The following is a 17989-nucleotide window of genomic DNA, read 5'->3' as shown; positions in this document are numbered from 1 at the left end:
TGTGCTTATTTTTCTTGTTCAGGATGGAGCAGAATGAGTGCGAGTGTCCATGTGAGTGTCCTCTGGAGGTCAACGAGTGCACGGGCAACCTCACCAACGCTGAGAACAGGTGAGCATTACAAATGTACTACCTGAGCAGCACACTGGCTCCAGTCTGCAGCAGCTTTTACCCGAACGGCGACAAAAAGGAAGACCGTTTAAGCAGGTGAGAGGTATTAGATCTGCAGAAGAAAGGCCTATGCACTGACCACCTGGACATGTGAGGAGGGTCAGGGAGAGTCCGGTGAAGGCAGAGATGCTCTGGCAGAGACGCTGTAGAAGAGACCTTGGAAAAGATATAGCAGTCCCATCAGGGACGCCCTGGAAGCAGAGACGACTCAGAAGAGACGCTCTAGCAGAAAAACCACAAGAGAGACGCTCCAGCAGAGAGCGCAATAACCTAACAGGACAACGAGTTCTGCTCCCCTTCCAAAAAAACGTTTTTATATCATCTTTGAGTCAGAAATGATCAATAATTTAATTATTTTTCACTCTTGGATACTTATTTGTTAGTTCTGCGGACATCAATCACGCACTGTTTAAAATATGACAATTTAATTGATCCCTTTTCTTAGTAAGAGATCTTTAACATTCACACATGCAGCCTGCATGGCCTCTCAGCTTCCCGTCACCATGGTTACGCACGCTGCCTGTCAGACGGAAGCTCTCCGCTGCTGCTTTCTATGTTCCTCTATGGGTGTTTCCTCACTTTTCTCTCACAGCTTTCCTCCCTCCCTCCTCCCCCCGCATCTGTATGTCATCCCTGTCTTGCTTCGCCCACCTCCTTTCATCAGCCATCAGCTGCCTTTGACAGCTCATCAATGTTTCAGATCCTTCTTTTATCTCTGGAAGACTCATAATTATTGTCTGTCTTTGTCAGAATTATCTTTTTTTCCCTTGTCAGTCAGCTGCTGAGCTGTCGCTGGCATTTAATCTGAAGGCATTCTTTTAATGCTGTTTTGGTGGTTTTTCATTTCGTTTTTAGCTTTCCTGTGTTTGTTTAATAATTTTTTGGGTTTAAATGAATATTTCATATATAATGTGTTGTTGCGTGCCAGCATTCTTGAAAGTTTTGACTTTTTTTTTTTTTCGGTCGTACAGGAACCCCAGCTGCGAGGTGCATCAAGAGCCAGTCAGTCTGAACGTGATCGATCCCAGTCTGCTCGACACGTTGCCCCAGTGCATCAACACCCGCTGCAGTCAGAGATACACCAGCAGGTACAGGGCGGACTGGATGCTCACCGACTTATTGAACAAACACAGGTTTTCTCTCTTGTAGTGAGAAACATCAACAGCACACTGCCCCCTAGTGGTAATCTGAAGGAAAACTGCATCATTGTCTTTAATTCTAGTGAAATGTACGTTTGATCTGTATAAGGTGCCTCCGACACCTCGTGTGGCACAAAGATGCACTCCACATTAAAACGGACCATAATGCATTTCAACATGAGCTGCTCAGAGCAATGTGAACCTTCAGACTCTAGAACTTCCTGTAATAAAAAGTGGCTCAATTCCTGCTCTGACGGAGCTTTTGGACTTTAGAAGTGATTCATTGGGAAAACAGAAACATTCATTCCTACTAGAGATTACTGCAAATGTATTGATTAAACAACTGTCCCACACTTTAAAGGAGACATATTATGGAAAACCCCTCCTTCTGCATCTTTCTGTGCTGCTATGTGGGTCTCTTGGTTCCATCAACACTCTAAACATTCTGTTTAGTTCAGATAGTATATGCCTGTATAAGCAGGGTATCCGCGGGTCCTTAAAAAGTCTTAAAAAGTCTTAAATTAGCTTTTCCAAATTTAAGGCCTTAAAAATCCTTAAAAATGACAAATAATCCTTAAATAGTTTCCAAAGGTCTTAAATTACCAAAGACCCAATAAACAAGATTCTTTTATTTCTATAAAATTTTCATGAATTTCTAGTTAGTTTGGCATTTTTTGTGTATGATATTGACATAAGCGGAACCGTACACATTCGGTTGGTTGTGAAAGGGGGCTATTTTTAGATCAGCATGCTAGTGGGAGTTTGCGCCATGGGGAAGTGCTACATTAAAGGTAACTGGATGGCTAATCCCACGTTCACGACGTGGTTAGCACCGGTTCCAGGCAATAGCTGGAAATTATAGCTTAAATTTAATTAAAAAAATAGCTTAAATTTGGTGAAAGTGACCCTAAAAAAGGTCTTAAAAAGTCTTAAATCTGGCTCCCTTAAACCTGCAGATACCCTGATAAGTCACAACCCTCAGATAGGAACTGTGAAAAATGTACATTTTAGCCACAGTTCCAATTATTTATTTACCGGTACTTCAGTTTGACAGAAATACATTTAAAATATATAAAATGTACCATTCTTCAGTTTTGCTCTAATCCCAGCGTTCTGCTCCGTGTTTCAGTGACTGTTTCGGTGTGTTGGACTGTGAGTGGTGCATGGTGGACAGCGATGGTAAGACTCGCCTGGACAAGCCGTACTGTGCCCTGCAGAAGGAGTGCTTCGGAGGCATCGTTGGTGCCAAGAGTCCGTACGCAGACGGTTTGGGAATTCTGGGTGAGAGACGGAGAGAATTCTCTAAACAAATTCCTTTTTCTGGCAACTTACATCCATCAAATTTAAGTCGGAAAAGGGTAGAACGCCTTCTCCGGGTCAGGGATGAGGTCCTGCTCTGAGTGGAGGAGTTTATGTATCTCGGGGTCTTGTTCACGAGTGAGGGAAGACTGGAGCGTGAGATCGATAGGCGGATTGGTGCTGCGTCTGCAGTGATGCGGGCGTTGTACCGGTCTGTCGCGGTGAAGAGAGAGCTGAGTCAGAAGGTGAAGCTCTTGATCAGGGGTGTCAAACATGCGGCCCGCAAGCGGGTTTAATCCGGCCCACGAGATGGTTGTGTAAACTTTATTTTCATACTTTACAATGTAGAGTGAAAATAAACGTATCTTTGTGAGCAAGTTTTCTCTGTAATGAGTATAAATAAAACAAAGCTGCGCTCAAGGCTCACACAAGAACTTGAATCACATCCTGAAGTTGGCCACCACTCAGGATGTGACTTCTGATGTTGATGTGCTGGTGAAAGCTAAAAGATGTAAAGTAAAACGAGTCAAATATACTTTAAGTGCTGCATGGAACTGATCTAGCCATGTGATCTGTAAGCTCTTTGAATCGCTAAGGAATGTTTTTTTTATTTATTGATTTTTAATGTTTTTCAAATGTTCAAGTACACTTCAGGTGTTGTACTTGTACTATTTTGGATACACTGTCCTCAGGCTCCAGCCTTGTTTTATATTGATTGTATTAAAACAAAGAAAACAATCTGAAGTTGTTTTTAATTTACCGGTTCGGCCCACTTGGGACTAGATTTCCCTCAATGTGGCCCCTGAGCTAAAACAAGTTTGACACCCCTGCTCTTGATTTACCGGTCGATCTACGCTCCTACCCTCACCTATTGGTAGCGACCGAAAGAACAAGATTGTGGACACAAGCATCAGGGTGGCTGGGCTCCTCCTAAAGCCGGGCGTACACTGTGCGACTTTTTCACTCGTAGCACTCAGCTTCAGCTCAAACTGTACGACTTCCTCGCAGGGCAGATCTCACGAGTCATGTGTTCACACTGTACGTCTGATAGCAACACATCGGACCTAAAAATATGCTAAAAATAGCAGTTTTTACTCAACACATCAGACTTTTTTGTCTTGTCTTGCCTGTTGTCCTTCGGGAGTGCTGCAGGAGGACACACGGGGATTTATGGGGGTTGGATGAGTAAAACGAAATAAAGAAAGTAAATCTGTGTTTTGTGATCAGGTTAATTTGACATGAACACGACAAACACGCTTTCTTGTCATTGTGAGTAAAAAAACATGTTGAAATAAAAACGAACAACGTGTGTTATTAGGGAAATAGCGGGCGAGCGGTGTTGATGCATGATTGCGCATGCGCCGTGAGCGGTTCTGATACTTTTTGGGTCGCAGCTGCTCGCAGCGCTGCTTCAGCAGTGCGATACCCTCACGAGGGACGAGCAAAATATCAAACACGCCAGAAGTCCGTGCGAGCTCGCGATTGCTGATCGGTAGCTGGTCACGTGGTGTTAATCGCCTCTCGTAACCCCCTGTACACTACACCACGCTCGGCGCAAAACTCGCCCCGATCTCGTGGATTCTCGCACGAGTGGGAAATCGGCTCAAAAAAGTGAAAAAGTCGCACAGTGTACGCCCGGCTTTAGAGATAGGGTGAGATGCTCGGTCATCCGGGAGGGGCTCGGAGTAGACCCGCTGCTCCTCCACATCGAGAAGAGCCAGTTGAGGTGGCTCGGGCATCTATTAGGATGCCTTCTGGACGCCTCCTTGGTGAGGTTTTCTGGGCACGTCCAACCGGGAAAAGACCTAAAGGGAAATACGGGACTTGCTGGAGGGACGATGTCTCTCACCTGGCTACAGAACGCCTTGGGAATCCCCCGGAAGAGCTGGCCCAAGTGGCTGGGGAGAGAGTAGTTTGGGCTTTGGACTTAGGCTGTTGCCCCCGCGACCCGACTCCGGATACGCGGAAGAAAATGGATGGATGGATGATGTCTACCAAACTTCAGCACATTTGTCACATTAACACAATCACGGGCAGCAGGAAGAAAACACACAAAGGCAACAACTAAACTGGACAGAAAGTGAATATTTCTGATCAATAATAGATTCTCCTAAACTTTTCTGTTGCTCTGATGTTTTCTCATCAGCTCTTTCACAGGAAACCTTGGCCGTCTGTCTGAGATTGAATCTTTTTTCAGCAGAATCTCACAGTAATGAGAACAGAAGTAAAGTTTAAAAATGTACCGGCGTCACAGCAGGAGTTCGGATCTGAGCCCGAGCTGTTGGATCCTTCACCATAAATAAATAAATAAATAAAATCCTCGGTGGATTTTAGCTTTCCTCATGTCCTTTCTTCTTATTGCTCACTTCCGCAGATGAGGAGGTGGCGCCTTTGAACATGATCAAGAGCGCCCCTGTGGGTCCGGTCGCTGGGGGCATCATGGGATGCATCATGGTGCTGGTGCTGGCCGTGTACGCGTACCGACACCAGATCCACAGACGCTCACACCAGCACATGTCGCCGCTGGCTGCACAGGGTAGGACACGTCTGGTTTCATTAAAAATGGGCTGCTTCATAAGCTGGTCGGTTATTACAACAAGCTTCAAATATTCATGCATCACATCAAATCTGTAATATTTGGACGGTGAATGAAATGAAAATGACTTTCAGGAGATAAAAGGTGACCTTAACTCTGAGATCATTACTGCTGCTTTATTTTTACTGTTGTGTTAATCCACGTCTGGAAGCTTCAGAGCAGCAAAGCCGTCAAAACCGCAGTTTTCCTCGAAGATGATCAGTGAATCAGCCACATTTATTAAGCATCAAGAATCATTCTTCACACAGCTTCTCCTTTTTATCTTAGTTCTTGTTGAATGAAGGACAAGAGGCTATTTGTCTTGTTTTGGTGCACTTATCGACTTCTAAGATATGAAAAAAGAGCAGATGATTAAAAATAATGAAGTTCTGCTGCTGATTTGTGAAACAGCTCCGATTCATGATCCTAAAACAAGAAAATTCCACTTTAAGTTTCAGCTTTTGACTTCATTTTTTAGTTGATAGGAATTTCATTTTTTTTTCTGCAGACAACAAACATTTTTCTGTTGTGTAATTGCTATTTAAAGTCACTTTTTTCACGAGGATTCCCGTTCACTGACAAAATAATAGATCTTGTACAGAGTTAGATGTTTGTGTCTGTTTTAAATGCATCTTTATTATTTCTTTTTCCATCCTGTTTTGTTGCTGTGATGCTGCAGAAATGTCCGTAAGGATGTCCAACCTGGACAACGAGCGAGACGAGAGGGACGAAGACAGCCATGAGGACAGAGGAATCAGTAAGTTCACTCAGTCTCACTAATTTCACAAATAAACACACGATATTTGGACACCAGAACCAGAACCGGTCTCCGAGTTGAACTGTGCTTTCTCCTGATCTTTCAGTCAGTAACACCCGGTTTATCGCCGCGGTGATCGAGAGACACACTCACACCCCTGAGCGGAGACAGAGATACTGGGGCCGATCCGGGACAGAGAGTGACCACGGTAAGAAAGAGGAAGTGGCTGATTCAAATTTTTTCATTTTGTCCACTCACTTCCTGTTTGGACATCCAGGCTCCCGTTGCCGCTCTTTTACAATTTAACAGTCTTTCTGTGTTTTTTTTAAATGAGTTGGCAGAAAAACTGAGGGACTGTAGGGACTGGTGGTGGACCAGCATCCACTGGGATGGGCCTATGGTTTTTTACCAGAGCAGGAGAAGCAGCAGCAGTAAACTAAACAAAATTACTGTTTGCCAAACCGGATCAATAAACCATCAACCATGCAACACTCAAGACCTTTAGACATCTGTAGACTGTGTAATAAAAACAGGTTCAGTAGTGGCTGGAGGGTTTTTAAAGTAGCTGTCTGTATTTTTTCTATTGTCTAGTGGCACCATCTAGTGGCTGACAAGCGTATCACACCAAGACCTACTTTTCATTTCTGTTTTTACGCCTGTCGTTCATGAACACACTCCCCTGAACACGCTCCCCTAGCCAACAAAGCAGCAAAAATATTGTTTCTCACCATGTTGTGTTTTCATATATTTTAAAGACTTACTTGTCCACGAGAAAGGTCGTCGACTCCAGTATGTCCTTAAAAGCTCGAGCACGCTCTGTGATTGACGTCTGTATGTAAGCGATAGCCTAGCGCTGTTGGTTAGTGCTGGCCGGTGCTCAGTTCATATTGCATTGAGCTCTATGGGACGAAAGCAGGCATAGCAAATAAAATATATGTATTTCCAACATTATATCACAGTACATGATTAGGTTATAACTTTTATGGATTTCTGAAAAATCCTACATAATTCCTGAAAGGGGAAAACTCTGGACAAACAAGGAAACCCCACAGCGCTATGTCAGTTTTACTGCAACAAAAGTTTTATTTTAGGAGTCATTAAAGCTGCACCTGTTTTGTTCCCCCGCTGCTATACCGACCATGAGCCGTGACGTTAAAACCGAGGTACGTACCTAACTGGGAATTTAGGCGCGCGGTCACACCCCTGATCTTCCAGCTCTTGGAGGGTGCAGACGCTTTTTTCCTCCTCTCCTCTTATTCTCAAGGCCCTTTGTCTGTCTGTGTGTGCTGGGTGCACGGCTGCTTCTGCATTTTTCTGGAAACTGGAAACTGAAATTCGCTAAAATGGATCTCGTCAGCTGGTCGCTCAATGCGGTTAATAACATTTTTTCTACAATGAGAACGGGAGAAGGGGCTCCCGGATGCCCCTCTGGGACAGACCCAGTTGGACGCATCTTGGACTCCTGGAAACAGTGGAGCTTGATTTGTTTATCTCAGCTGTCTGTGGAGGACTCTGAAGACGTGTGGATATTCGTGGTGTTGGTGTCGTGTTTCCTACTGATCGGCATTGGAGGCTACCTGGCTTACCGGAAAATTAACGAGCTGTCGAGGAATATTGGCCTGATCCCGGAGCTCAGAGATGGTTTGCACTTCGCTGTGAATTCACAGACTCACATAATTGTCGACATGAATCGTAAGCTTGGGACTTTGGGGGAGATTCATTGTTTGGCACAGAAGATGGATGCCATCAAGGAGAGAGTGGACGAATCTGCACGGATTAACGTCCATTATTGGGATTTTGAGAGGTTGAGGACCAACAAACTGTAAGACAGAGAGGAAATTATCTCTGTCTGGCCCCAAAACAATTTCTAATCGGAATCTGGCGCCCTTGAGCCTGCAAGGCTACAACAAAAACTCCCCCCTCAGAAGATATGTGGAATGTGCCGTCACTATGGCAATGCAATGTCTCCTTTCCCAGCCTGGGCGGGACTGCGGGAAGGCCGCTGAAACGTTCCAGGGTCACTGCAACCCTCCAACCCTCAATGCTTCCCCCCCTATCCACACTGAGGTGACATGCGCTGCTTCTAACGTGGCTGCAGGAACTGAAGTGGGGATAGTCCCAACCCACCACCCCACCTAGTGGACACTTATATTGTGTTGTCTGAAGTCTGTTGCATATCTGTCTGAGGTGTTTTTGTGCAGAGCAAAGCTGCCCTCCTGGTGGAGGGTAACTCTGAAGTGCCTTTTTTTTCCCTCCACCTGAACCAATCCTCATGTAACCCTCTTATCTCTATTAAGGTAGCACGACTCAGGGTTGCGAATAACCACAGTCACCAATTCTTGTCATGTGTCTTGCCCATGTATGTCTGATCTCTGAATTGTGTGTACTGAAACTCTAATTTCCCTCTGGGATTAATAAAGTATCTTTGATTTTGATTTTTGATTCGATCTCAGGCGTTGTGGACCCAAGATTTTTAGGACGGCTCTGTCTGGCCAGACCCAGTGCAGATGAGACTGACGGACTTTTGTGGGTGTTTGAGCATCACAGTGACTTTTATTTTGGTGTTCACTCACCTTTCCTCCCAGTTCATGGCTCTGGTTTTTCTTTAATCTGAACCTTTTTGTCCGCTCATCCCCAGCTCAGAATAAGTTGCTCATGCTCACTTTTTAAGCCCCCTCCCTCCCTGAGTCTGACACTTGCTATGGATGGACATTTTCACCCACGCCAGCTCTCTGCTGCCCACACGCATGGCATCATTCCACTTCCTGGCAATGAGGATCTGTGTTACTTGTTGCATAAGCAATGTTTCACAGAGAGAACAAGGGCGAGTGTGAGGAGAAGAGTGGGCTCAAATGAAACAAAAACAGAAGTGTGAGCTTGTTGGCTGAATGTTAACAGTACAGATGGGGAGATGGAACAGATGAGTTATCAGTTTCTAGTTGGACTCTGTGTACTTCACATCTCCTGCCCGTGTTTATAGAAGTGTTTATTTATGAAATATTTGATACGTAGGTGTGAATGAATTTGTTTTCAGGAATGAGAGTCGTCTTGTTTGGAGCTTTTAATATTTTAGAAGTCATAATTAGAGGGTCGCCCTCCTTCTGAGGGAAAAACACGGGAATCTGTTTCCTTGTTTCGCTTTACCATTTAAAATGAGGCGAATATTATTTTCTCACCTGCTGCAGATTTAACTGAAACTTTGGGATTTTTGAGAACAGCAATTATCCAGAAATGAAAACTTCTTCTTTCATTCTCCTCCTCAGTACATGGATATGCTCATTTTTTGTTTTAAAATGTGCATTACTTGTCCAAAATATATAAAACAGGAGTGGACTAAAAACAGAGCCTTGGTGTGTGCCACACAGCCCCGCACATACCCCATAAGCTTTAAGTTACAGCAATGCAGACTGAAAAGATTCCCCTTAAAGGGTCAAACAGCGTTTTTATTTAATAACTTTCTAAAACAATAATGTGTGATTTTGTGTGTTTAGGCTACAGCACCATGAGTCCACAGGAGGACAGTGAGAACCCACCAGGAAACAACGACCCGCTCTCTGCAGGCGTCGATGTCGGTAACCACGACGACGACTTGGACCTGGACACCCCCCCTCAGACAGCTGCATTGCTAAGCCACAAGTTCCACCCTTACAGACACACGCACACACACCACCACCCGCTGCACACGCACACACACCACCTGCAGGCTGCGGTGACCGTGCACAGCGTAGACGCGGAGTGTTGATCCTGCAGAGATTACACTCTTTATTACAAAAATGACACTGTGGCCCGATTAGAAGGCATACTCTGCATACTTTCAGGTTAGATGGATGGATGACAGGAAGAAGACCCACAGCTGGATGGAGCACCTCGTAGCTGCTAGGATCTTCTGATTGAAGTCACCGGCAACCATAGTGGCAACATATCTGCCTCTCTTATTCCATCCAGCAATAAGAAACTTCGGCCAGTACATACAAGCAAGTGGGATTATTTTTGTCCTCTGAAGGAATCAGGACTCACAGCTACAAGCAGAACCTTTAGGAGCAACAAATGCCAGTTTGAGCCTGATGAGATACGACTGAGGACAGGGTACAGCTGGAGGTTTTAAAGAGAAGCAAAAATCAATATTTTTCAGTATTGGACAGAACAATGATGGGTTTCTCTGGACTGCCGTCTCCTGAAAAGACAGTTGTCCTGCAAAGGCCTCTTGCAGGAGCACTCGCTGCATTTTGGAAAACTGGAGTGTCTGTGGAAGAATTTCTAGTTGTGCTTTTTCCTAAACACCAGGAGGTTAATCCAACGTAGCGTCTGAACTTTTTACCCTCCTCGAGGCAGAAAAAAAAGACCGGAGCTGCGTTTGCCTGAACGTTGCAGCCTTTCCTCTGAAGGAGAGGCTTCTGGATTCACCAACAAACACTGACGTTTCCATGAGTGTCTGTTAACTTCAATGTAGGACAAAGCTTCAGCGATAAACACTAAGAGGACAATATTATTTTTTCTAATATTTATTAAAGAGGTTTCAAGAACATTGAAATAATATTAGTGATAAAAACAAGGACATGAAGTAGTTTTGTAACTGGCTCATTATTTTCAGTCTTTAAAGTTCCTCATTCGTAATGTAAAATTAATCAACAGCATAATTTTTAGTTGGAATGAAGGTTTATGACTACAGTTTGTATAAAATTGAATTTTTTACTACTTTAAACCTATTTTAAGAGTCAAGGCTTTAAACACTCCCAATTTTGGTTTTCAATCAAAAACACCTTTTGGGCCAATTCGAAATCATGTTTTAAACTTAAAAAGTACATTTTTGTTAAATGTTCATTTAAAAAGAAAAGAGTGAGCCATATCCACCTTAGTGTCAGAGCATTTGGGAGAAAGTGGTTTGTGTCACGTAGCACATAATTCTGTTTTCTGAAGTTCTTCTGAGATGATGCTTGCTGATCTGGTTCTAATATATCTAAGCATGTGGAGACTGAACCTTGGTGCTGGAGAAGGCCATTCGACCTCCTGGGGGCAGATCAAAGCTAAGCAAAGCAGAAAATAAAATATTAAAATCTATTAAAAAAACATTCCTGGTTGTAGAGACTGCTGGGGATCCTGAAAGCTGTCCTGAATAAGGAGCCTGACTCTCCTCCCTTTCCGGTCGGTTCACTCGTCCCCGTCAGAATGAAAATGGGAATGCGAGTCAACGAGGCTAAAAACGCTATTTTCTAATTCGCTTAGCCTTACACCATGGCTCGCACATGTGTTGTACTGCAATTTAAATGAAAAGTAATGATGGGTGCTTCGACCACACAAGTCACGTACTTTGAGATTTCACCTATACGACGTTCCGCCACATAATCTCCTCTCCCCTAGCGTGGCTGCTACTCACCACTTGACCAGATTTATGGTGGTTCTTTCCTCCTGTGGGAAGTTTGCTGAACTTACAGCCCTTTTCCCTCAGTTTTCTCCGTGTCTGGTTCGATGACATTCATTTATTCGATGACTTTTGTAAAGTGCAGTTGTAGTTCCTGGACTTATTTTCACACAAAACCTAAAATAGCGCTTTCCCCCGTTTGAAAATAAGCACGTTCTTGGTATCAAAATGCATCTTTAAAATCCACAGACATCATATGTTTAATCCGTGGCACAAAACAAGTGGAATTAGAAAACGGCAGTTTTAGCCCCATTGACTTCCATTCATTTTTTTCATTCTTCCGGGGACCTGTGGTCCAGAAGTAGATGGGCGTGACTTAGGCTCCCTATAGAAAAAAGCGGGTGATTTTCTACAACCTTTTGCCTCTGAGGCCAAGCTGATGCTGCACGTTTTTTATGTTTGAGTTCTGAACGGTTTTCAGCGACGTCCATGATGCTGTTTCCTCGAGTGAATGAGATGCTGCTGCTGTGCAGAGGTTACGATCATCTGTCCGTTCCTCTGTGGGAACCACTCAAAATGGGATTTTGTGTGTGTGTGTGTGTGTGTGTGTGTGATGAAAGCATGATTATCCACCTGGAACATTTTCACTGAACGCATTATTTTGACAACATAGTATTACACAGGTTTGGATGAACATATAAAATGTTGAGGAGTTCTCAACCGGATCTGATCTTTGTGAGGTTTGATGGTTTGTCTGGTCAGATCCCGTCGGTGTGACATTTGCTTTTACTCCAGAGTGTTTTCACGTGTTCATTTTGACAGTGTAAATACGGAGTCACGGCTCGTTATTAGTGTCCTGGACACTCATTTAAAAAACAACACAGAACTGGTAAGATACGATGTAAGCTTCATAGTGTCTCAATATATTTTTGATGCCTTGGATGTTTTCTTTAGGCTTATTTTTCTTTAGGTCCACATTGGATGGAAGTCTGTACTTTTATTATACATGTTTACGTTTAAGAGAATTATAGTTTTTAAAGGTTTAATGTGCGTTTGTGGAAATTCTATAAAAACCCGCCAGATTTTAGATTTTGTGATGCAACAGCTTTTCAGTGAGTTCTGACCAAAACAAAAGCCTCACGGTGGCTTTGGGGTTACTGTAAGCAGCACTATGATTGTTTGGCAACGATAGTCATTCATGCCCATTTTAGTGACTTCATTAAAAGTTTATTTTCAAATGTTGTAAATCATCAAGTCTTTGTTTATTCCCAGCTCTTTGTGGTCCTTAAACTCCTGAATGCTGGTGTTTTGTGTCTTTCTTGTGTCTTGATTGGTTTTAGGTTCATGTAGAAGATGTTTAATGAAGAAGTGTTTTTTCCTCTGAATTGAGTCCATCATTTTTTGTTCCTGGAAAGCCTTTAAACAGTATTTACCAGCTGTTGTGTGGACAAGTCTATATGTATGTATACAGAACCTGAAGGAACATGTGTACGTCACCCTCGCCCCAAATGTATCATATATAAAGTTATCAGACTGACTTTTATTGCCATGTGAATGTGATAAAGTACATTTTACACTTAAACATGCTGTTATGATTCTTATTAAAAAATCTGGGTTCCTTTTTTCCCCTCAAACAGAATCACAGTAGATCTGGAAACAACGTGTCCTGATACTGATCTGAGTTACTGAAATATTTAGCGATACTGAGGATGCACAGATATGAAAATGTCGGCCGATATCGATATCCAATATTGTTATTGCTGTTATGGCCGATAACTGATATATTAATATAACAATTATATATACAAATCTAATAAAATATTTTATGTATACACACAAAGACACAAATTTACGCTTCTGAGATGATTACTATCACAGTCATGTGACCAAACCATTACGGAAACCCCCTGAAACAGATACACAAATGGCAACTTGATGGAAATAAATGATATCTATATATATATATCTATATATATATATATATATATATATACATACATACATACAGTGGGGCAAAAAAGTATTTAGTCAGCCACCGATTGTGCAAGTTCTCCCACTTAAAATGATGACAGAGGTCAGTAATTTACATCATAGGTACACTTCAACTGTGAGAGACAGAATGTGAAAAAAAATCCATGAATTCACATGGCAGGATTTTTAAAGAATTTATTTGTAAATCAGGGTGGAAAATAAGTATTTGGTCTCTTCAAACAAGGAAAATCTCTGGCTCTCACAGACCTGTAACGTCTTCTTTAAGAAGCTTTTCTGTCCACTCGTTACCTGTATTAATAGCACCTGTTTGAACTCATTATCTGTATAAAAGACACCTGTCCACAGCCTCAAACAGTCAGACTCCAAACTCCACCATGGCCAAGACCAAAGAGCTTTCGAAGGACACCAGGAAAAGAATTGTAGACCTGCACCAGATGGGGAAGAGTGAATCTACAATAGGCAAGCAGCTTGGTGTGAAAAAATCAACTGTGGGAGCAATTATCAGAAAATGGAAGACATACAAGGCCACTGATAATCTCCCTCGATCTGGGGCTCCACGCAAGACCTCATCCCGTGGGGTCAAAATGATCATGAGAACGGTGAGCAAGAATCCCAGAACCACACGGGGGACCTGGTGAATGACCTGCAGAGAGCTGGGACCACAGTAACAAAGGTCACCATCAGTAACACACTACAACGGCAGGGAATCAAATCCTGCAGTGCCAGACGTGTTCCGCTGCTGAAGCCAGTGCATGTCCAGGCCCGTCTGAAGTTTGCCAGAGAGCACATGGATGATACAGCAGAGGATTGGGAGAATGTCATGTGGTCAGATGAAACCAAAGTAGAACTTTTTGGTATAAACTCAACTCGTCGTGTTTGGAGGAAGAAGAATACTGAGTTGCATCCCAAGAACACCATACCTACTGTGAAGCATGGGGGTAGGAACATCATGCTTTGGGGCTGTTTTTCTGCTAAGGGGACAGGATGACTGATCCGTGTTAAGGAAAGAATGAATGGGGCCATGTATCGTGAGATTCTGAGCCAAAACCTCCTTCCATCAGTGAGAGCTTTGAAGATGGAACGTGGCTGGGTCTTCCAACACGACAATGATCCCAAACACACCGCCCGGGCAACAAAGGAGTGGCTCCGTAAGAAGCATTTGAAAGTCCTGGAGTGGCCTAGCCAGTCTCCAGACCTCAACCCCATAGAAAATCTGTGGAGGGAGTTGAAAGTCCGTGTTGCTCGGCGACAGCCCCAAAACATCACTGCTCTCGAGAAGATCTGCATGGAGGAATGGGCCAAAATACCAGCTACTGTGTGTGCAAACCAGGTAAAGACCTATAGTAATCGTTTGACCTCTGTTATTGCCAACAAAGGTTATGTTACAAAGTACTGAGTTGAATTTTTGTTATTGACCAAATACTTATTTTCCACCCTGATTTACAAATACATTCTTTAAAAATCCTGCCATGTGAATTCATGGATTTTTTTTCACATTCTGTCTCTCACAGTTGAAGTGTACCTATGATGGAAATTACTGACCTCTCATCATTTTAAGTGGGAGAACTTGCGCAATCGGTGGCTGACTAAATACTTTTATGCAGATGTAAAAAAAAATGTAGTTCTTGTAGTTAAACCATCCTTAAGATTAACCAATAAGTAGCAGAGGAGATCATTTAGGCTTTTGTTTTGAACAAAAGAAATCCCTCTTTTGTGGTCTTATCTAAGGCGTACACTTAAGGGCAGTCAGTGTGTTCTGCAATATGTTTCAAGCTGCTGGCCATGGGTCAAGCTGGGAGGGGAGGAATTATAGCAGGACTGCCTGGAAGACCCTATCAGTTATTTATGAAGCATTTCTGTACATGTGGTGTTTCCTGCCAGGGGATCAGAGAAACTACCACAGATGGAAACGCAACATGGCTCAGATGGAACATAAGACGTTGCTTTGATTTGCCAGGACGGAGCAGCTTACGGGCTTCTGCTCACTCCAGTGGGTTTTATCTCACTTTAAGAAGGACCACCTTACTCTTTCACATGTTCTCTAAAAACATTAAACATTTCATTTTAACTGAACAAACTACAGAACGTATAGGATGTTTTTTCTGTCATTATTAGTTAAAGCTATAATAGCAAACCTGCAACTCAAGCTAGCCTAAAACCTTTTATCCATGCCTCTTAATATGGAGATAAAAAATGAAAAAAATTTAATTGAAATGAAGTGGTTCTCTTTCATTTGCCTAAAAACTTCAGTCAGTTATCATTTTTGTCCAAACCAACAACTGGACCAACCACTTGTCTGTCTCGCTGGACCACAGCACTTCCCTAATTTGCTGGGTCTTCCAGTCATTAGCAAGGAAACACCACTGGTGTGAGAGGTTCTCTACTCGATATCAGAAGAAACAGCTGACAGCTACCTCTTCAACTTCGGGACTAACTACCAGAGTCCCAAAAAGAAAACACCCATTTGAAGCCGTGGACGGTAAGACGTTTGGACCTGGAACTTAGTGTGGATGATGTTGCTAACATGAATTCGGTTTTTGCGGTTTGAATGGTTCTGGATGAAAATAACACCTTTAAGTTAAAGGGTCTTTACGGAGTTTTGAATTTTTATGCTCGCGATTGCCCCCTCTGGCCAAAAGCATAATGGCAGCTTCGACGGGGGTCAGCGTGTGTGTGTGTGTGTGTGTGTGTGTGTGTCCCGGAGGACAGAGGGCAGCAGAATGCCCAGCTAATTAATTAAATAATTTGTTTCTGTACCTTTTATCTTCAGTCCTCCTGCATGCTCAGATCATTCCCTTCCCTTGCTTGAAAAATTGTTCCAAAATGAAAGTTGAACCCACATCTTTATCTGTGAATTCAATGCCGTTTGGCGAGTCTCAAATAAAAATCTGGGCATCTTACTGTAAAAAATATACCATTAATGTAAAAAATGAAACTCAAAAAAAACCGTGTTCTCACCCAGAATCCCAGAATGGTGCCCATCTCCAGCGGTCAACTGGCAATCAGGCGGGGTACACCCTGGACAGAGTGCCAGTCCATCGCAGGCCAACAGCCATATAAACCAAAAGCTCTAACAGTGTTTTCATATAACTGGTTATTAGTTATTTGATAACTAATTAAGATTCTATTTTAAGTCGAAAGAGTATGTGCACTAAATGAGGAAGCATTATCGACAAGATTACTTTTTTCCTATTAACCCAAAGTACGTCATTTAAAATGACTGAAACTGAACTGCTTGCTTTAGTTCTGTGAGGTCAAGGTCACATTTATTTCTAAAGCACACTTATTATTGCTTCCGCAACCCAACGTGCTGTACAACACAGAACATAAAATCGCAAGAAAGTATAACTAAAAACCATAAAACCATAAAAATTAGCAAGTTAGGATAAAAACAGCATTCCATCACACAATTATAAAATCAATAAAAAAAAGAGAATGACAATAACTAAATAAAATCATCCTACATAAAAACCAGGTTAAAGACATCCAGATTTTGTGAGGTCCGGATCTGCAGAGGAAGACTGTTCGAGTGTAGGACCGGCCACAGAAAAAGCCCCATCTCCTCTTGTCTTTAGGCGAGTGTTGATTATCTACAGAAAAAAGAACCAATGCTATAAAGTTATTTTTTAATGATTTTCGTTAAGCCCTTCAAAACCTCACGTTTTGCTTTAAAAGACATTATATACGTGGTTTCCCATTTGGAACACAATCACTGACTATTTCTAACGAAGGCCACGCTGCAAGGTAGACCGTTTCACCTTGAGATGAAAATGGAGTGAGGGTCATCTCAGTAGAAGTAGTTCAACCCTGCTGAGAGCTGACGGTGAGCAGCGTTCTCCCCATGTCCCAAATATCTTCCCGGTTTGTCTGAATCCATCTCCTCTACAAAGCCACGTCTTTGCCTCCTTTTCACTGTCAGCTTCCTCCCCTCTCCGTTATTTCCTCCGGAGCTGTCTGCTGCTCCCTGTCAGGGAAACACTGAATTAGAGCACTGAGCTCGGTGTCCAAGCACCCTCGGGTCATTTCAGTCTTCGCTCTGCCAACTAGTACAGCAGACATGCACTAGCAGCACATTTCTGTGCAGTCCAGAGTCCCAGTTTCCCAAATGCTTCTTGGCTGCATCCAAGCAAGGAAAACCTGACATTTTGAAACGGCTTTGACGGGAGACGCTTTCTGTTCTGTCGTGTAGATTTTGCTGCAAATGTGAGGAATTTGGTACCCAACGATGCAACGAAAACCTTGAAGTTGAGCTTTGTGATGCTATTTAATGATATTTGGTCTTTTGGGACACGGGGACAGACGATGCTTCTTTGATACACATGATGTTTATGACCTGTAATTAAGACATGAACTGCTCAGGGAGCCCTTGTGTGTTCAGGTCAGCTGTTTTTAGTGGGTCACATTAACGTTGATCTCCCTGTTGCCATACAAGAAATGAACCTGGCTGCCACTCCACCTGATATAGTAAGTGTGAAGTTTTTCTCCTCAAGCTCATCGGTTTCAAGGTAAATTCATAATCACAGAGCACATTCTACACACACACACACCACACACACACACACACAGAACCCCTCTTTACCGTTTATGGATAACCTTCCCTCCTGAGGCCTCTTGCTCCCTCTCCCCTGCTCCCCTCACGCCTACTGAGCTCATCCCGGGTGCCTGCTTTGCCTGTTCAGCCACTCAGCCCACCCACGCC

At 43.1% G+C, this 17989-nt stretch overlaps 1 protein-coding gene across 1 annotated transcript in view; it reads left to right on the top strand.

The window, feature by feature from the left end:
• Positions 1–9913, top strand: part of cachd1 (cache domain containing 1) — a 121886-nt gene extending 111973 nt beyond the window's left edge. Inside the window, exons 21-27 of the mRNA XM_015970989.3 lie at positions 23–109; positions 1141–1257; positions 2438–2589; positions 4982–5143; positions 5862–5939; positions 6046–6147; positions 9431–9913. Coding sequence (XP_015826475.3) covers positions 23–109; positions 1141–1257; positions 2438–2589; positions 4982–5143; positions 5862–5939; positions 6046–6147; positions 9431–9681 — 949 coding nt within the window. The 3' untranslated portion in view covers positions 9682–9913. The remainder of the gene's footprint in view (positions 1–22; positions 110–1140; positions 1258–2437; positions 2590–4981; positions 5144–5861; positions 5940–6045; positions 6148–9430) is intronic.
• The last annotated feature ends 8076 nt before the right edge of the window (positions 9914–17989 follow it).

This window comes from Nothobranchius furzeri, chromosome 8, assembly GCF_043380555.1.
Source record: "Nothobranchius furzeri strain GRZ-AD chromosome 8, NfurGRZ-RIMD1, whole genome shotgun sequence".
In the NCBI taxonomy this organism is placed as follows: domain Eukaryota; kingdom Metazoa; phylum Chordata; class Actinopteri; order Cyprinodontiformes; family Nothobranchiidae; genus Nothobranchius; species Nothobranchius furzeri.
The sequence above is the reverse complement of the archived record's forward strand: the minus strand, read 5'-3'. Positions and strand labels throughout refer to the sequence as shown.